This window comes from Cherax quadricarinatus, chromosome 37 (genome assembly GCF_038502225.1).
Source record: "Cherax quadricarinatus isolate ZL_2023a chromosome 37, ASM3850222v1, whole genome shotgun sequence".
In the NCBI taxonomy this organism is placed as follows: Eukaryota; Metazoa; Arthropoda; class Malacostraca; order Decapoda; family Parastacidae; genus Cherax; species Cherax quadricarinatus.
In genome coordinates this window covers 8,007,749-8,029,250 of record NC_091328.1, presented here as the reverse complement: position 1 = coordinate 8,029,250, position 21,502 = coordinate 8,007,749, and the positions used below count along the sequence as shown (strand labels likewise).

Sequence of the window (21,502 nt, the reverse complement as noted above, 5' to 3'; positions counted from 1 at the left end):
TGTTCTCCAGTCATCTGTCGTTCATTCCTTATGATCGAGTGCCCACCGTAGCTGTTTTTTTCTTCATAGCAGCAGTCAATAATTGCTTCTTTACTAGCTTTCTGGTAGTTCTGTCAACTTCAATTAGCGTTCGTTGAACAGTTGAAGAATCAACATTTACGCCAGCTGAAATCAAATCTCTGTAGATCTTTGCTGGTTTTCTTTGGATCCTTCACACTATTTCTTATGATAACCTTGTCATGGTGAGGTGTTGTCTTGCGTTGTTTTCCACATCTTCCTCGACGCAGCGCTCCACAATCACCAATGTCTTCAGCTCTCTCCAGAATCTAACCAACATTTGACTTTGCTAGACTCGGATTTTCGGTGATCTAATACTCAAATCAGAAAAGTTTTCTAAGCTACAAAACTTGCACAGTTCCTAGGTGTAACATCTATCCTGAATTTCAGCAGTAGTTACGCTTGGAAGGGGAGAATTTGGCGAAACCAAATTCACTCACGGAGCATGCTTGCAGGAATAGCCTTACAAAACAACAGTTGTTGTAACACTGACAAGAGCCGCAGGGTAACGCCACAGCTGGATGGTTGCCAGAAGTCAGTAGCAAACTCTTCTGAAAAGAAAAGAACCTAAACTACATTAATTAAACCATAGAGTAAGGTATACTGTAAGATAATCACAAAATTTACTCTTGGACCAATTAATATGCACACTACAGTCATATCCTCATAGACACCAGTCATTCTCTTGTTGCTCACCTTTGAAAGAGGTTCCTTGAGGCTGGTGAAGGGCTCTTGATTCAAGGAATTGAAGCTGTTCATTCTGTGGATTGAACCTGATTACCCATAATTTCCATGGAGTTGTATGACCCCTTGCACGTTTAGCGTTTCCCGTGCATAATACGATAAATTACACGACTGAAAACAAATAATTTCACTTTTTTTTTCTCCTACGGCACAGAAATTCTTGATGGAGTCTTCACCCAGAGACGGCGCCATCTGGGCCAACCTGCCGGAGAATGTTCCCGTGGCTCCTGGACGCTACCATAACATACCCGAGGAGCTGCGCAACATGCCTTCAGTGTTTGACAACCTGCAGGACCTTGCTGCCGACCCCAGGGACTTCTCTGAGGACCTACCTACTCTCCCTGAGAGTCTGAGGAACTTCCCCGGACTCATGAGTCAGTACGAACCACAAGAACTCTACATCCCCGAGAATATAGAAACTGAGACTGCCTTTGATCGGTATGCCATGCAGGATGACATGCCATATCAGGCTAGTGTGAGAGACGTGCCCCGGGATGCCCTGCTCATTGAAGATGACATTCCAGACATGTCTCGCACGTCACCCCGACTAACAGCGTTAGAAGCAGCGTAAGTATTGTGAGAGGAACACCACATTAAGGGGGAGCAGTATTCAACACTAAAATTTTTACGTGTATAAGTGGAAGATGGGTATTAACAAAGGGGATATAAATAAGGTTTTGAGGATATCCCTCCAAGAGAGAACCCGCAGTAATGGATTCAAATTAGATAAGTTTAGATTTGGAAAGGATATAGGAAAGTACTGGTTTGGTAATAGGGAAGTTGATGAGTGGAACAGTCTGCCTAGTAGGGCAGTAGTGTAGGAAAATGTGGAAAAAAAAAAGACGTGTACAGTTCAAGACATTTATTATAGTAAACGTTTTGCCACCGAGTGGCTTCTTCAGTCCTAAATGTTCTGAACTGTACATGCCCCTCAAGGAAGGTTCCTTGATGTTGGTGAGGGGCTCTTGATTTAGGGAATTGGATCTATGCTCCAGTTCCCCGAATTAAGCCTGAATGCCTTCCACACCCCCCCAGGCGCTGTATAATCTTCCGGGTTTAGCGCTTCCCCCTTGATTATAATAATAATAATAATAATAATGAACTGTACATGTCTTTTTTCCATATCTTGTCTATATCACTATACCATTTCTAAGTGTAGGAAAGTTCCTGTATAACATGGGTGTCTGCTGGAGAACAATACCAGAGGGGCAACTGCCCTTCCCTGGAACAGGTCTGGGCAAGGGAAGACAGCCGTAGTGATGTTTTGACCACTCTCTTGTTTACCTCTGGAAACCAGTACCCACCCATGGAAACTAGTGATCCTCCTGAAAACCAGTGCACCACCCCTGGAAACCAGTGCCCCACCTCTGGAAACCAGTGCCCCACCCCTGGAAACCAGTGCCCCACCTCTGGAAATCAGTGTCCACCCCTGGAAACCAGTGCCCCACCTCTGGAAACCAGTGCCCCACCTCTGAAAACAAGTGCCCCACCTCTGGAAACCAGTGCCCCACCTCTGGAAACCAGTGCCCCACCCCTGGAAACCAGTGCCCCACCCCTGGAAACCAGTGCCCCACCCCTGGAAACCAGTGCCCCACCCCTGGAAACCAGTGCCCCACCCCTGGAAACCAGTGCCCCACCCCTGGAAACCAGTGCCCCACCCCTGGAAACCAGTGCCCCACCCCTGGAAACCAGTGCCCCACCCCTGGAAACCAGTGCCCCACCCCTGGAAACCAGTGCCCCACCCCTGGAAACCAGTGTCCATCCCTGGAAACCAGTGCCCCACCTCTGGAAACCAGTGCCCCACCCCTGGAAACCCGTGCCCCCCCCCTGGAAACCAGTGCCCCACCCCTGGAAACCAGTGTCCCACCTCTGGAAACCAGTGCCCCACCCCTGGAAACCAGCGCCCCACCCCTGGAAACCAGTGTCCACCACTGGAAACCAGTGTCCACCACTGGAAACCAGTGTCCACCACTGGAAACCAGTGTCCACCACTGGAAACCAGTGTCCACCACTGGAAACCAGTGTCCACCACTGGAAACCAGTGTCCACCACTGGAAACCAGTGCCCCACCCCTGGAAACCAGTGCCCCACCACTGGAAACCAGTGCCCCACCTCTGGAAACCAGTGTCCACCCCTGGAAACCAGTGCCCCACCCCTGGAAACCAGTGCCCCACCCCTGAAAACCAGTGCCCCACCCCTGGAAACCAGTGCCCCAGCAATGGAAAACCAGTGCCCCACCACTGGAAACAAGTGCCCCACCTCTGGAAACCAGTGCCCCACCCCTGGAAACCAGTGCCCCACCTCTGGAAACCAGTGCCCCACCCCTGGAAACCAGTGCCCCACCCCTGGAAACCAGTGCCCCACCGCGGTAAACAAGTGCCCCACCCCTGGAAACCAGTGCCCCAGCAATGGAAAACCAGTGCCCCACCACGGGAAACAAGTGCCCCACCCCTGGAAACCAGTGCCCCACCCCTGGAAACCAGTGCCCCACCACTGGAAACCAGTGCCCCACCCCTGCAAACCAGTGCCCCACCCCTGGAAACCAGTGCCCCACCCCTGGAAACCAGTGCCCCACCAATGGAAAACCAGTGCCCCACCACTGGAAACCAGTGCCCCACCACTGGAAACAAGTGCCCCACCCCTGGAAACCAGTGCCCCACCCCTGGAAACCAGTGCCCCACCCCTGGAAACCAGTGTCCACCACTGGAAACCAGTGTCCACCACTGGAAACCAGTGTCCACCACTGGAAACCAGTGCCCCACCACTGGAAAACAGTGCCCCACCACTGGAAACCAGTGCCCCAGCAATGGAAAAACCAGTGTCCACCACTGGAAATGTTCCAGCAGACATGAAGCCAACTTTCTAAAGTTCTAACTTTGTTTTAATTAGAACCTGTTTTAAACAAATCTTTTTTTTTTATAAAAAGTTCAGTCTTTGGTATTTTTGGAGCAGCAGCCTAGGCTCATTCTTCTTATTGCAAGTTAGATGAAGCATGCACAGATTGAAGCTCACTTTCATTAATTGACTGAGGTTCCTTCAAGGGAGTTTCGTGATGCTGGTGATGAACCATCGAACCCCAGGGATGCAGCTGAAGCCAGTGAGCATCACTTTGCTTCGTGACTTTCGAAAGGCTTCATTTATCTCCTAACTTTCTCCACTCCTGAGTCTGGTAGGAAATCTGCTCGTACTCTAGTTTGCGTCCAGTAATGACGAACCCTATAGCGAATAATTGACGTTACTTGTACTTTACGATGATGCTATCAGAGTGGCATCCTGTGGCAGCTGTGTTTGATGTTATTATACTCGTTACCTTGCTCCGTTACTTTGAGTCGTTCTTTTACAGCCGTTCTTTTACAGTCGTCCTTTTACAGCCGTTCTTTTACAGTCGTCCTTTTACAGCCGTTCTTTTACAGTCGTCCTTTTACAGTCTTTCTTTTACAGTTTTTTTACAGTCGTTCTTTTACAGTCGTTCTTTTACAGTCGTTCTTTTACAGTCGTTCTTTTAAAGTCGTTCTTTTACAGTCGTTCTTTTACCATTTTTCTCCAGAATTTACCTCTTCAAGGGGGGCTCCTTGGCGTGGTGAAGAGGCTCTTGGTCTGAGGAATTAGCCCTGTCGGTCTTCTTCCTCAGACCGAACCTAATTACCCCCCATTCTCCCCTCCCTTATCCCATCCTCCCCATCCTCCCCTTTTTCCATTCCTCCTCCTCCTCCTCACCCCTCCCTTTTGCCCTTCCTCTTTTTAGCCTTCGTGATTTCTCCCACAGGCGCGCTAGTTCCTAGGTAGGGGAAAGGACACCGGGGTCGATCCCATTCCGTTGAGGTTTCTTGGCGGTGGCGTAGTTTGCCGTGGAATCTGGATTGCCTAGGGATGTCCCGATCCCTCTCCGGTATCCCGGAGTAGCTTTGGGTGTCTTTTGGGCGACGGGTGTATCTCTGGAAGCCACCTTTCGGATTCCGGGGGTGGTGGCTGAAGGAGGTATGCTTTGTGGCGGATATCCGGCCGCCCTCTCTTTTGTCCACCGAGGTAGCTCGGCAGATGTGAGGTTGCTATCCCGGATTGCTGGTTTACTGGCATGAAGGGTAGGGTATGGCACGGGTTCCATGCTGCATCTGCGCTACTAGCGGTGTCGAGTCCTCTTGGGCGCGGAGGGAGATTTCCGGCCCTTTCATTCCTCCTGGGAACTATTCCTCCCCGCTCCCCCCTTTTTTTATTCTTTTTTTTGTTTTTATTTTCTTTTCTTCTTTCTTTTTTTTTCTTAAAAACAAAAAGCAAAGGAGTAACCTAACCATGGCAGCCCTAGTCCATGAAACCACTACCCCCGGGCCCCTTCTTGATACCGCACCCCATTCTGACCCTGCCTTGTGTTTAGACCACTCTTCGGACACTCCTGATGCCCCTGTACCTCTTGCTGGTGCTGTTTCCTCACCCGCTTCAGGTACCGGGGCTTTGACTGACTCCTTCGATTTGTCTGAACTCCGCTCTCCTTTGACTATGCTTCCGGCTTCTCCCTCTACGGTACGGCAATTTTCGAATCGCCCACCCATTTCATGCCGGACCAACTCCGGTCCTACTCCTAAACGCCAACGTCAATCTCCTGATGATGCTCCGTCGTTACCTTCCCATTCTACTCGGAAACGACCGACACGTCAAGCACTCCCTCTCCACGCTCAGTTTCGGACCACACAATGGACTAAATTCTTTACTTTAAGACCAACTTCTTCTTCTGCCTACCTTTCTGACCATAGTATTGCCAAAGCGCTCCTGCGTCATGTTGGCAGAGATATTTCATTTCACGCTCTCAAGAGCGGTACGCGCATCGTCACTGTCCAGAATGCTACCCAAGCTCATGATCTTTCTCTCCTTTCGAATATCGATACTACTCCTATCACTATTGAAAAACATCTTTCTCTCAATTCTTGTAGTGGTACTGTCATTCTGCCCCATACCATAGTCCAACAGAATTTCCAGTCATGTGGCAATGACATTTTTGAACAGCTGGAACTCCAGGATCTCCCAATCCTCAAAGTAGACACTTATGTCCTTCCTGCCCGGGGGCGGAGACGTTACCCTTGCAATGTGGCTCGTTTAACTTTTGACAGCCGAGAACTCCCGTCCTCTGTATATGTCGCGGGACATCGGTTACAAGTTCGAAAGGTGATACCTACACCGCAACAATGTAGAAATTGCTGGCGTTTTGGTCACCCAGCGAAATATTGCAGATCTATGGCCGAATGCCCAGTCTGTGGTGCCGACAACCATTCTAATACATCTTGCAGTCAACCTCCATCTTGCCTTAATTGTAATGAAGCTCACCCTTCGTACTCCCGCCGTTGCCAGGTCTACTTAAATGAACGTGAAATCCGTTGCCTCAAAGAGGCAGAAGGTCTCCCTTATGCTATGGCAGTTACTCATCTCCGCCTCCAAGGGAGACTACCCCGTGTTTCTTATTCTCGTGTTTCCAAACATCCCCCCACTTCTGGGGTCCCATCTTCTGCAGCCTCCTCTGTTGTTACCCCTCCCATAGCCATTACGGCATCTAATCCTTTTGCTGTCCTTGGCTCTGACGTCCCGACTACAACTCAGTCTGTTCTCACATCTTCGCGTCCTTCCTCACAAGCCCCAGTATCGACAAGACCTCGTACGACACCTAATACCAATCGCCCCTCTACTCAGAAGTCCAAAAAATCCACATTGCTCAAATCTTCTTTGCCCCTTCCTTCCCTTCTTCCACCTCCACACGTTACCTTTCCAGTCTCTGTACCTAGTTCTTCCCCTCTCTCTGGCTCTATTACAAGTGTGGAGATTCACCCTCCTCCTCGTACTATGCCTTCCACCCCCGTCCCCTCCCAAGTTTCTCCCTCTTCTGTCACCTCCCAGGTTTCTACCTCTTCTGTCCCCCCCCACACTTCATCTCCAGTCCCTTACACTTTTCCCTCCCCCTCTACTTTGGTACAGTCCATTACTGTCCCAATCTTTACTCACCCTCCTCCTCCTATCTCCAATATGGTTTCCCATACATCTTTGAATTCAGAAACACTTGAAGCCATTTCAGAATATATTGCAGAGACTAAACCTTCAATGGACACTGATTCACTTCCTGTTCCTTCTCTTCCCTCTCCTCCATCTTCACAACCCCATTCTTCGCAACGCTCCGTTCCTTCGCTACTTGAACATCTTCCAATGCCACCACACGTTGACTTTTCTAACCCCTCTAGTCCGTAGGTGCCTTTACCTACAGATTCCTGATATTTTCTTCATCGCCAATCATGGCCTATTTACAGTGGAATATCCGCGGCCTCAGGGGTAATCGGGGTGAGCTTCAGATGTTGCTTTCCAGGTTTTCCCCTGTTGGTGCTTGCTTACAAGAACCAAAATTACACTCGGCTGTTTTCCAACCTATCTCAGGCTATAATTTATTGTATTCTTCGGATCCTTTCTCAGATGGGACCTTTAATGAAAGTGCCCTTCTTCTACGCAATGATATTCCGTACTGTCAACTATTTGTCCATACCTCGCTGCATTACACTGCAGCCCGTATCCACTTGAATAAGTGGTTTACAATATGTTCTTTATATCTCTCTCCTTCTCGAGCATTTTCTATCCCAGACTTTGCCTTTCTTGTTTCATCCTTACCACCACCACTTCTGTTACTTGGTGATTTTAATGCCCACCATTTCCTCTGGGGGGGGTCTCATTGTGACTCACGTGGCATTCAGTTGGAGGCTTTTCTTGCCTCTCACCCCCTCCATGTTTTAAATACGGGTACTCCCACCCATTTTGATCCTCGTACTCATACTCTCTCTTGCATCGATCTATCAGTCTGCTCTTCCTCCACTGCACTAGACTTCACCTGGTCTGTTCTACCAGACTTACATGACAGCGATCATTTTCCGATCATTCTTACTTCTCCTTCCTATTCACCACCTTCCCGTAGCCCTCGCTGGCAATTTGATCGGGCAAATTGGGATCTTTACTCACACCTCACTGCTTTTAGTGAGGTTCCTTCTTCATCCTCCATTGATGAGCTCCTACACATCTTCTCGACATCAGTTTATACCGCAGCTTCTCATTCTATACCCCAAACCTCAGGCAGGCATTCTCAGAAGTGCGTGCCTTGGTGGTCTCCTGCTTGTGCTCGTGCAGTACGTTTGAAACGTGCTGCATGGGGCAGGTACCGGTACAATAGAACTGCTGAGAGACTTGTTGATTTTAAGCAGAAGCGTGCGATCGCTCGCCGTGTCATCCGTGAAGCTAAACGCACTTGTTGGCGAGACTATGTTTCCACCATCACCTCTGCTTCTTCTATGAGTGCAGTCTGGAAAAAAGTGAGGAAATTGAGTGGTAAATACTCTCCTGACCCGGCTCCTGTTCTACGGGTCACTGGTGTTGATATAGCAAACCCTCTCGACGTTGCCATTGAACTTGGCACACATCTGGTCCGTATTTCCCGAGGGCTCCATCTATGCCCCTCGTTTCTTTCCTCAAAGTCTGCCAGAGAGTTAGTATCCTTGGACTTTTCTTCTCTCGGAGAAGAACAGTATAATGTGCCTTTTACACTTCAAGAACTGGAGGCAACGCTCTCAGCTTGCCGATCATCGGCAGCTGGGCCTGATGACATTCATATTCGTATGTTACAACATTTACATCGGTCAGCCCTTGTAGTCCTCTTACACCTCTTCAATCTTATTTGGGCACAAGGAGTTCTTCCCCAGCTGTGGAAATCTGCCATTGTTCTCCCTTTCCGCAAACCGGGTACTACAGGACATGATGCCTCCCACTATCGCCCCATCGCTCTTACAAGTGCAGTTTGCAAAGTGATGGAACGCCTCGTAAATCGACGTTTAATGTGGTATTTAGAGACTCACAACAGTCTCTCCGCTAGTCAATATGGCTTTCGTAAGGGTCGTTCTACCATAGACCCCTTACTACGCTTGGATACATATGTTCGTAATGCCTTTGCGAATAATCACTCAGTTATTGCCATATTTTTTGACCTTGAGAAGGCATATGACACAACTTGGAGGTATAATATTTTGGCCCAGGCCCATTCCTTAGGCCTCCGAGGCAATCTACCATCCTTCCTTAAGAACTTTTTAACTGACAGACATTTCCGTGTTCGAGTCAATAATGTTCTTTCCCCGGACTTCGTCCAAGCTGAAGGTGTCCCTCAGGGATGTGTTCTAAGCACAACACTTTTTCTCCTTGCTATAAATGATTTGGCCTCTGTTCTTCCACCCAATATTTGGTCATCACTCTATGTTGATGACTTCGCTATTGCTTGTGCAGGCGCTGACTGTCACCTTATTGCAGTTTCTCTCCAGCATGCGGTCGACCGTGTTTCCACTTGGGCCACCACACATGGGTTTAAATTTTCAAGTACCAAAACTCACCAAATTACTTTCACTAGACGCTCTGTTATCTCCGATCATCCTTTGTATCTCTATGGCTCCCCTATCCCCGAACGTGATACAGTCAGGTTTCTAGGCCTTCTCTTTGACCGTCGGTTAACCTGGAAACCTCACATTACCTCTCTGAAGGCAACTTGTCACAGCCGGCTAAACCTTCTTAAAACCCTTGCTCATCTTTCCTGGGGAGCTGATCGTCGAACTCTGCTTCGCCTACATTCAGCCCTCGTTTTATCGAAACTCGATTATGGTGACCAGATTTATTCCGCGGCCTCTCCTGCTACTCTCTCTAGCCTTAACTCTATCCATCACCAAGGCTTACGTTTGTGCCTTGGTGCTTTTCGCTCTTCCCCTGTTGAGAGCCTCTATACAGAAGCAAATGTTCCATCCTTGTCTGATCGCCGTGATACCCATTGCCTTCGTTACTATGTACGCTCTCACGATCTACACAATCCTTCCATTTATAGAATGGTCACCGATATTAGTAGACATTCTTTATTCGTTCGCCGCCCCTGTTTGCTCCGTCCCTTTTCTCTTCGCCTACTTTCACTCTTGTCTTCCCTTCAGTTACCACCTTTATATGTTCATGTAGCATCTCACTTTTCCCTACCCCCCTGGGAAGTTCCAGCTGTTCGGGTCTGTTCTTTCTCACTCCCTTGCTCGAAAGCTCAACTGCCTACGGTGGCTTCCCGCTCTCTTTTTCTTGATCACTTCCACTCTCATTCTCATGCCACCGCTGTGTACACAGATGGCTCTAAGTCTTCAGACGGCGTCGGATTCGCAGCAGTGTTTCCGGACAGCGTCGTACGAGGGCATTTACTATCTTCAGCTAGCATTTTTACTGCTGAACTGTATGCCATTCTTGCAGCACTTATTCGTATCGCATCTATGCCTGTGTCATCATTTGTAGTAGTCTCAGACTCCCTTAGTGCTCTACAGGCTATACGAAAATTTGATACATCTCATCCCCTAGTTCTCCGTATCCAACTTTGGCTACGCCGTATCTCTACCAAACATAAAGATATTGTTTTTTGTTGGGTCCCTGGTCATGTCGACGTACAGGGCAATGAACAGGCAGACACTGCTGCGCGGTCAGCAGTATATGACCTACCAATTTCCTATCGAGGTGTTCCATTTCTGGACTATTTTGCTGCAATAGCTACCCACCTTCGCACCCGTTGGCAACAACGTTGGTCAACTCTGCTCGGTAACAAACTTCATTCTATTAAACCGAGCATAGGTTACTGGCCGTCTTCTTGTCATCAGTGCCGAGGTTGGGAGACCACTCTCTCCCGCCTTCGCATTGGCCACACTCGTCTTACTCATGGGTATCTCATGGAGAGGCACCCTGTTCCTCTCTGTGAGCAGTGTCAAGTTCCAGTATCGATTAGCCACATTCTGTTAGACTGCCCTCTCTATCAACGAGCACGCAGAATTTACCTCCAACGTCGTCTTCGTTCTCCTACTCTCTCTTTACCTTCCCTTCTTGCTGATGGACCCTCCTTTAATCCTGACTCTCTCATTGACTTCTTGACAACGACTGATTTACTCCACAAACTCTGATGATACTTTTCGCACTCCCCTCAGCCCTTTCTGGTTCAGTCTCTTGCTGCCCTTTACCCTTTCACCATCCACTGCCCCGCTGTTATCCGTAACCTGTTGCTCATCCATCTCCCTTTTGCCACCTGATGCCCTCGCTTCCTTCCTGCCCTGCAGCGCTGTATAGTCCTTGTGGCTTAGCGCTTCTTTTTGATTATAATAATAATAATAATCTCTACGAACGTATGGTTTGGTTGACGACTTGTGTGGTACTTGAAGACCCCCGAAGTTTTCTAACTAGTTTAGAGATAGAAGGGGCCGTTATCTGCATTGCCTTTACTGACAGACAATCTTATATAGCTTTGGTTTTCGACTTAAAGAGGAGAGTATAATGGTAAAACATCTTGTTTCTTAGTTCACTTCTCTGGTATTCTGGACAGGTCGCCACTCCACAAGAATTCTCGACAGACAGACGCTTTATGCACCAATAACCTACACATAGGAGAGAGAAGTTTACGACATTTCGGTCCGACTTGGATCATTTACACAGTCACACTGGCACACAAAAGTGAGGGAGCCAGTATGTATAGGCGAGCGGGGGGGGGGGGAGTCCGACCGAAACGTCGTGGTAAACTTCTAAGAACATAAGAACATAATGAACATTAAAATGGTATAAAATACCGACAGATTGTTAGGTAGGACACATATGCAACAGTTAGGTATCTTTATTTTGAAACGTTTCGCCTACACAGTAGGCTTCTTCAGTCGAGTACAGAAAAGTTGATAGAAGCAGAAGATACTTGAAGACGATGTAATCAGTCCATCACCCTTAAAGTTTTGAGGTGGTCAGTCCCTCAGTCTGGAGAAGAGCATTGTTCCGTTGTCTGAAACAATATGAAGTTGAAGTGACAGAATCGGGCCTTATATAGTCCCAGGAGGTGAGACGTAGGTTGATTTGGGAGGGCAGGTCCTTCTCAACACAAGGGTATCTTGGTACAGACCATCTACTTCGACAACCTCTACTAGTGAGAATGGCTGGGTTTGAGAAGGACCTGCCCTCCCAAATCAACCTACGTCTCACCTCCTGGGACTATATAAGGCCCGATTCTGTCACTTCAACTTCATATTGTTTCAGACAACGGAACAATGCTCTTCTCCAGACTGAGGGACTGACCACCTCAAAACTTTAAGGGTGATGGACTGATTACATCGTCTTCAAGTATCTTCTGCTTCTATCAACTTTTCTGTACTCGACTGAAGAAGCCTACTGTGTAGGCGAAACGTTTCAAAATAAAGATACCTAACTGTTGCATATGTGTCCTACCTAACAATAAGAACATAAGAAAGGAGGAACACTGCAGCAGGCCTGTTGGCCCATACTAGGCAGGTCCTTTACAATTCATCCCACTAACAAAAATTTGACCAACCCAATTTTCAATGCCACCCTAGAAACAAGCTCCGATGTGCAAGTCCCACTCAAATCCAACCCCTCCCACTCATGTACTTATCCAACCTAAATTTGAAACTACCCAAAGTCCTAGCCTCAATAACCCAACTAGGTAGACTGTTCCACTCATCAACTACCCTATTTCCAAACCAATACTTTCCTATGTCCTTTCTAAATCTAAACTTATTTAATTTAAATCCATTACTGCGGGTTCTCTCTTGGAGAGATATCCTCAAGACCTTGTTAATATCCCCTTTATTAATACTTATCTTCCACTTATACACTTCGATCAGGTCTCCCCTCATTCTTCGTCTAACAAGTGAATGTAACTTAAGAGTCTTCAATCTTTCTTCATAAGGAAGATTTCTAATGCTATGTATTAATTTAGTCATCCTACGCTGAATGTTTTCTAACGAATTTATGTCCATTCTGTAATATGGAGACCAGAACTGAGCTGCATAATCTAGGTGAGGCCTTACTAATGATGTATAAAGCTGCAGTATGACCTCTGGACTTCTGTTCCTTACACTTCTTGATATAAATCCCAGTAATCTATTTGCCTTATTACGTACGCTTAGGCACTGCTGTCTTGGTTTAAGGTTGCTGCTCACCATAACCCCCATGTGGGGGTTATTTGTGTATTGTTCCAGTCACGGTATTTTGACTTTTGTTTGTTGTTTTAGACACCATATGTTGAAACTTCGCCAAGTTGTTGCTCTTCCTGTCACTTATGTTCTTTTACAATCTGTTGACTCTTTTCCTGGTGCCTCTTACAGTGAAGGTTCGCTACTTGTGTTCACTGATGTCCGAGTTAGTTTAATATCTTTATTATGCACCCCATACCCATCCTGTGGGCGGTAGTCAAAAGATTACAGAGGTACATAATGGGTCCAGGGACTGGGCCTCAAAGTTTTGATAGCTGAGCAAGTTACAAAGGTAATGAACTCACAATTTACAAAGGTAATGAACTCCAGGTAGGTCTAGTCACAATCATGACAAGTTACAAAGGTATTTACAGATTACAGAGGTACGTAATGGGTCCAGGGACTGGGCCCCAAAGTTTTGATGGCTGAACTAGGTACAAAGGTAATGAACTCACAAGTTACAAAGGTAATGAATTCTGTAGAATGGTTACTTACGTTTATACATGGCTACAATCATGAACAAATTATAGAGTAATGAGCAATTCACACTTCCACACCCGGTCACAACTGTAGTGAGTTATTGGTGCAAATATTGAGTCACACACACACACACACACACACACACACACACACACACACACACACACACACACACACACACACACACACACACACACACACACACACACACACACACACATACACACATACACAAACTCATACACACACATACACACACACACACACACACACACACACACACACACACACACACACACACACACACACACACACACACACACACACACACACACACTAGATTCATGTACAGACTACGTTATGTTGCAACCAATTTTCAGCAGAGAGAGAACAGAGCCCGAGCCTTTAACTCATAAGACTGTCATTCCCATTTGCCTCCTTGGGGCGGGGATGGCAGACCAGAGAGGCCTAGCTTGTGGCTAGGCCTTGGGACAGTTGGTCCCAAAGATGAGGAGGTACTTGTGCCTCCTCCCATGGGAGACTTAGGTCTCAGACACTCCCTAAAGAGGGAGCCAAGGCCGGGCCACCACTTGGAAAAGGCCAGGGCCGGGAGAATACCGGCGAATCTTTAAGAAGAAGAAGAAGAAGAACCAATTTTCGTTTAAATAATATAGGATATGTTCGTGCTTCTCTCCTTCGTTCTTTTTTTAGATAACCTTCAAGACCTGGTTTCATCTTCGCTAGAACCATTCTTACTGTTAGGAGGTTTTAGATGAGTTAATTTTTGGCGAGGATATACGTATCTTTTGTGCCTCGTGAGGTAGCCTATTAGAATTTTGTCTCGCCCATTCATCTTTACATCTCATAAATACGAGGATTTCGAGTCTTGTAAACATTTGAATTCGTAGTCCTTCGTGTACTGATCGACATTTGTCCATTAGTTCTTAAGCTTCGAGTTATGAACGCTCGCCACAGTAGCTGGCATGTTCCCCTCGTCATCACCTCTCACTTGTATACTCCTCCTGGTCGCTGCTGCTGATGGCGCTTTGAGCTTGCAACTTAGAAACTTTACCCACTGCTTCTGGTCCATCAGGCCAGCAACCGGGAGGCTTGGTCTAGGACCAGGCTGCAGGAGAGATAAGGTGACCCTTGGAGTAGACGCGAGGTAAACACAAGGTAAAAACCCCACCGTGTGGTGTAAATCTTGTAACATTCTGTTTCCCACCTAGCAGGTCTGGTCTGAGATTCTGCCTTGGGCAAGATCATCTCCAAAACCACTAACAGATATTGCAGCACTAGCTTCTGAAGAGCTTGTGATCCAATGAAGCTGAGCTACCCACCTGTGACCTCGTATCAAACCCCATTACCTCCACTTACCCAGACGCTGTACGACCCTTCTTCTTCCTCCCTTTTCCTTAAGGTAATTTTCATTTGGTTTCGACGACAGATTCGGGCCGCAGCTGAACGACCTGAGGGACTACGACGACCCCCCGCACGACTACCCCGACTATGACATCGATGAATATGGTGATTACGACCAGTATGGTGAAGCTCAGTCCAGACACAAACAACCTTTACCCTTCCTTCAGAAATTTGTGAAAAAGGACGAAGAGTCAGCTAGTAAGTCCACAATAACAATGGAAAAGACGAACAAGAACCACAATAAAAACAAAATTAATAATAACGACTTCTTTAAAGATGTTTAGACTTTGAGGAAAGTCTAAGAGAGTTAGTCTTTGAACGTCTATAGACAAGTTGATGGGTGAGACACAGGTGCTACACCTAGGTAACTATTGATACCCAAGTGTTGCAAAGGTGTCTTATTCATGAAGGGACCGGAATGTCTGAAACTGAATAGACGGACACACGAGCTGAAGCTTAGGAACAACCTGTTATCCGGGACAACGTTTCACTCAACACGGATGGGAGGGGATGAAAGGAGGGGGGGAAACGTTGTCCAAGGAACACTTTCGTTCTGCAGCCTTTGTTCATGTCTTCGTACGTATGGGCAATGAGATATTTCATCCAGATAAAGAAAGGAAAAAGAAATTTGAACTTAAAACTTTGTGAACTTGTTGATACACCTCTAAACACCATCTTACACGAAAATACCTTCTTTTTAACACACGCAAGTACCTACTTTCTAACACGTAAGTACCTACTTTTTAATACCTTCACGTAGCTCGCTCTCTGCTAAGCTACTCTTCCTTATGGTGCTCCATAACCCGCGATATAAACACCGAGAGGTGTACGTCTCGCTGTATCTACAGTCAAGAACACCTTAATCTCTAAAATAGGGATTAAAGTGGTGTACAGGTTACATGCAGTCTTAATGACCCTCATGTAACCTATCGTCTTAAAATCCAAGTAACCGTATGATTCACGAGTGTTTGATTCGTGTGTTAAGATTCTAATTATATTTTCTAAATATTGATGCAGTTGTAATTATTTCTAATGAATTTCACAGGTTAGGACTTTGACATCAGCCATAGTCTTATAACCTCAAGTCAAGACTGACATCAGCCATAGTCTTACTATAAATAAAGACGGAAGAATAAGCATAGCAGATGTGAGTGTGTAAGTCTGGGGACCTGGGGACCGGGGTGACCACCAGACAAGCCTGTATAAAGACGTAATGCAGATTCAAGCCTCTCGCACGACGTTTCGACCAGAAGTGAGCTTTACCAAGTCTCAGTAAAGCTCAGTCCTGCACGAAACGTCGTGTGAATGAGCCTTACTCTGTACGACACGTCTTGGCGACGCTGTGGTGCGCGTTGGTGAAGGTAAGTGGTGACTCACGTACTTAGTGACGCATCTTCTGTTTACGCTTATATGAGAGAGCTAACTTTTCTTTTCCTCGGTTGATGCTTTGTGTCAGGCCAAATATAGTATAATATCTCCAGGATACTTGTTAAACACCTGTAAGGCCTAAAGAATTAGACACACGTGCAACATCTTTGTATCTATTGTAGACGTTTCGCTATCCAATGGCTTTATTAATACAAATTGAAGGACGTAATTGGAAGACAGTGGAACTATATACAAAAGATGAGGTAATCAGTCCCTCAGTGTTGAAGACTCTGAGTCATCAGTCTTCATGACTGTGCTCCAGAGTCTTCAACACTACGTTATTGTTCACTAGTTCTAAGACTGAGGGACTGATGATTCCCTCATCTTTTGTATATAGTTCTACTGTCTTCAAGTTATGTCCTTGTATTGTACTGGTAAAGGCACTGGATGGTGAAACGTCTACAAATAAACATACCCAGATGTTGCACATGTGTCTAATTCTTGTCAGTATTGTATATCATATATATACATCTGTAATAACTGTAAAGTAGCTTGCAACTGCAACAAGATCAGTCTTTTTAGTTTTGCGCAACGAAAACTCTGGATATTTTTAATGTTTAAATTGAGTAACCGTTGATGTTCGTATGTTGAGAGACGACACTGTTCATTGGATATCCTGTTCACTTAAGGATTTTGTTCATTATGAGATCAGGGGAGGATGAAGCGGATTCTTATGTAAATTATATACGAGATAATGACTGTAAGAGAATGTGCCGTTGAATGAATGATGGTGAATGTTCCCTTCAGGTCATCATTCCTTGCAGGGAAGATCGCCCTTGTGGTAAACAGAATTTGTAATTTGTTTCCAGAGCTATCAGTGGCCATTTTGTGTCGGACTGTTGACGTGATTGACAAAAATTATGCCAGGAAAGATACTTTTGAAAAGCCGGCACAGAAAGTTGGTCCGACTCAAGTGCCGTCTCATCCAGGTCTCGACACAGTCGTTCTGTCTAGGTTAGATTTTGCCACCGGAGTGGCTGGTTTACTGTGCGCCGCATATCCATCCTGTGGATGGTAGTGGCTGGTTTACTGTGCGCCGCATATCCATCCTGTGGATGGTAGTGGCTGGTTTACTGTGCGCCGCATATCCATCCTGTGGATGGTAGTGGCTGGTTTACTGTGCGCCGCATATCCATCCTGTGGATGGTAGTGGCTGGTTTACTGTGCGCCGCATATCCATCCTGTGGATGGTAGTGGCTGGTTTACTGTGCGCCGCATATCCATCCTGTGGATGGTAGTGGCTGGTTTACTGTGCGCCGCATATCCATCCTGTGGATGGTAGTGGCTGGTTTACTGTGCGCCGCATATCCATCCTGTGGATGGTAGTGGCTGGTTTACTGTGCGCCGCATATCCATCCTGTGGATGGTAGTGGCTGGTTTACTGTGCATCCCATATCCATCCTGTGGATGGTAGTGCAAGATCGTATGGATACACAAAAGGCCTAGGCACTAGGCCCGAAAAGGGTTAACGGGAGTACGTCTGGATTTACATCTACAGTTCACTTGTCTGTTACAAGCAATTTTAGGAAATTTGTTTAATATATCTGGTATCTTATTTTCAACATGTCGTAACATGTCATATAGACGCCGGAAACATGATCGTCCTTCATATTTTCAATAAATATTGAGGAGAGCGTTGCTAGACGCCCACCACTAATACTAACTCTTCTCTTCTTTATAACACATACCGAGATTTCAAGACTATGAAGACTTCTGCCTTTGTTCTTCACTTATTGCAGGTTGAAATCTTCTATTTGGCTGCATGAGATTGCAACACGCGCCAGCCTCACGTAACAAACACCACGAACCTTGACGCTAGAAAGAATATTTCTTGCCAGGATATTTTCATTCAATTTGTATTTGATTTGCAAGATGAAATCTGTTTACATTGTCTGTTCCTTCTGAGTATCGTCTATGTTGTGGTAATGTCTCCTGTATGACCTCTACTGTAGATACAATGATTTATCTGTTATTCTCTCATGGTAATACTTACCTTATCCCATGGTAATAACATTCCTAAGACGGATGGCCAAGTTTCCTAATACCTTCCACTGCCCCTGTTGACCTAACAGTATTGGTTGACTGCTGTGGATGACATCCCAGTGGCTGGAGATAACGACCCCAGTGGTAATAACCCACAGTGACTTTCCTTAGGTTATCCTGGGTTTGAAGTCCTCCAGGGGTTACTGATAATTCTCTCTCTGTCTCTGTCTCTTCTCCTCTGTCTCTCTCTGTCTAGTGTGACCTCTGTTAGGCAGCGTTATGTTTCAGATTACTAAACTAAGACCTTCCACTTTTAAACTAAGACCTTCCACTTTTAAACTAAGACCTTCCACTTTTAAACTAAGACCTTCCACTTTTAAACTAAGACCTTCCACTTTTAAACTAAGACCTTCCACTTTTAAACTAAGACCTTCCACTTTTAAACTAAGACCTTCCACTTTTAAACTAAGACCTTCCACTTTTAAACTAAGACCTTCCACTTTTAAACTAAGACCTTCCACTTTTAAACTAAGACCTTACATTCGTGAAGGAATCATTTCGGTCAAGTGTGGGTTGTTTGTTATGTTACATCTTGTTGACAGTTACACCTGGCTGGTCGTCAAGGAACCTGTGTGTGTGTGTGTGTGTGTGTGTGTGTGTGTGTGTGTGTGTGTGTGTGTGTGTGTGTGTGTGTGTGTGTGTGAGACTTGCCTAATTGTGGTTGCAGGGGTCAAGTTTCGACTCCTGGCCCCGCTGTTCCGCTGAAAGCTACTGGATTCACTCCTGGTTGCGTGAGCCTTATCATCATACCTATTCTTAAAGCTGTGTATGGATTCTGCCTCTACCACTTCGCTATATGGGGTGTCCTGTTCTTGACTAGTGCTAAAAAAAAGTATTTCCTAACATCCCTGTGACTCAGTGTGCTTTTAACTTTCAGCTGTGACCTCGTGTACCTGAGAACCGCCTCTCCTACACACTGTCCACTCTGTAAATTTCTCTAAGTATTTTGTACGTCGTAATCATGTTACCTCTGGTCCTTCAGTCGTCTAGTGCGATCAGGTTTACCTCCTCTAGCCGCTCAACTCTGGGACTAATTTCGTTGCAAGCCTTTGTACTTTACCTGGTTTCCTTACATTCTGAACCAGATAAGGGTTCCACATTGGCGCTGGATACTCCAAGATGGACCTGACATATGTCGTGTATAACGTCATGAATGTCTCTTTGTTGATGTTTCTGAAAGTTGCCCTTTAATTTACCAGTCTCACGTTTGTTACAGTAGTTATACTGTCGATGTATCTCAGGTGATATACTCGGAAGTGTGCTCACCCCGAGGTCCTTCTCTTTCAGGGAGGTTTGTAGCATTTGTCCCTTGAGCTGTGCACTGTTTCTGGACGGATTTCAATTTCTTCGAGTTTCATAACGTTGGATTACCTGAGGTTAAATTCTAACAGCAACTTGTTAGACCAATCCTGCAGCTTGTACTCACCTAATTGTGGTTGCAGGGGTCGAGGCTCAGCTCCTGGCCCCGCCTCTTCACTGATTGCTACTAGGTCCGCTCTGTCTCTGCTCCCTGAGCTTTGTCATACCTCGTCTTAAAGCTATGTATGGTTCCTGCCTCCACTACATCACTTGCTAGGCTATTCCACTGCCTGACAAGTCTATGACTGAAGAAATACTTCCTAACATCCCTGTGACTCGTCTGAGTCTTCAGCTTCCAATTGTGACCCCTTGTTTCTGTGTCCCATCTCTGGAACATCCTGTCTCTGTCCACCTTATCTATTCCACGCAGCATTTTGTATGTCGTTATCATGTCTCCCCTGGCCCTCCTGTCCTCCAGTGTCGTCAGTCCGAATTCCCTCAACCTTCCTAGGACATTCCCCTGAGCTCCGGAACTAACCTTGTTGCAAACCTTTGTGTGTGTGTGTGTGTGTGTGTGTGTGTGTGTATGTGTGTGTGTGTGTGTGATCTATTTGTGGTTGCAGGGGGTCGAGTCGTACCTTCGCTGGTCGTTACTAGAACCACTTTCTCTCTGCGCCAAGAGTTTTATCGTACCTCTCTTAGCCATGGTCTCAGACCTCTCCTGATCTCACCACGTCATGGCCTGCCTTCAGTAAGAAAGATGTGTGTCCAACTGTAGTGTCGTTTCTGCTCTCTCTCTCACGAGTGCCTTCCTACACTACCACCTGCACAACCACCTGCACCACCACCTGCACCACCACCTGCACCACCACCTGCACCACCACCTGCACCACCACCTGCACCACCACCTGCACCACCAATCCCAACCCCTGTACCACCAGCTGTACCACTGACAGCCCTTGCTGACGATACTAAGAGTGTCAGTGTGTCACAGATGCTGACTATGGTGACCTGCTGCCCGAGGCTGAGTATAACTTCCAGCGAGATGAACGCCTGGACGTCAAGAAGCCTGGACCCTTCTTCAAGAGTGCTAACAACTACGGCTTCGACTACACTGACGACGATGACGACAACGGAGAGAGACGTGACGACCAGGTGGGTCATCCTCTCGTTCCCACCTCGCAGTCCTGCTCACCAGTCGTTATTCCTGTCATTTTTGATCGGGAATGGAGAGTCCTATCATTATTGGTCGAGAATGGAGATTCCTGTCATTCTTGATCGGGAATGGAGATTCCTGTCATTCTTGATCATAAATGGAGATTCCTGTCATTCTTGGTCAGGAATGGAGATTCCTGTCATTCTTGGTCAGGAATGGAGATTCCTGTCATTCTTGGTCAGGAATGGAGATTCCTGTCATTCTTGGTCAGGAATGGAGATTCCTGTCATTCTTGGCCAGGAATGGAGATTCCTGTCATTCTTGGTCAGGAATGGAGATTCCTGTCATTCTTGGTCAGGAATGGAGATTCCTGTCATTCTTGGTCAGGAATGGAGATTCCTGTCATTCTTGGTCAGGAATGGAGATTCCTGTCATTCTTGGTCAGGAATGGAGATTCCTGTCATTCTTGGTCAGGAATGGAGATTCCTGTCATTCTTGGTCAGGAATGGAGATTCCTGTCATTCTTGGTCAGGAATGGAGATTCCTGTCATTCTTGGTCAGGAATGGAGATTCCTGTCATTCTTGGTCAGGAATGGAGATTCCTGTCATTCTTGGTCAGGAATGGAGATTCCTGTCATTCTTGGTCAGGAATGGAGATTCCTGTCATTCTTGGTCAGGAATGGAGATTCCTGTCATTCTTGGTCAGGAATGGAGATTCCTGTCATTCTTGGTCAGGAATGGAGATTCCTGTCATTCTTGGTCAGGAATGGAGATTCCTGTCATTCTTGGTCAGGAATGGAGATTCCTGTCATTCTTGGTCAGGAATGGAGATTCC

General features: G+C 46.4%; 1 protein-coding gene across 5 annotated transcripts in view; it reads left to right on the top strand.

The window, feature by feature from the left end:
- The window catches only part of IA-2 (tyrosine phosphatase IA-2), a 772,548-nt gene that overhangs the window by 264,054 nt on the left and 486,992 nt on the right, over window positions 1-21,502 (top strand). For 4 of the 5 annotated variants that reach the window (XM_070091865.1, XM_070091863.1, XM_070091864.1 and 1 more), the window contains exons 11-13: window positions 956-1,368; window positions 14,767-14,939; window positions 20,506-20,666. In XM_070091865.1, coding sequence (XP_069947966.1) covers window positions 956-1,368; window positions 14,767-14,939; window positions 20,506-20,666 — 747 coding nt within the window. The remainder of the gene's footprint in view (window positions 1-955; window positions 1,369-14,766; window positions 14,940-20,505; window positions 20,667-21,502) is intronic. The other variant, XM_070091866.1, reaches the window with a different exon arrangement.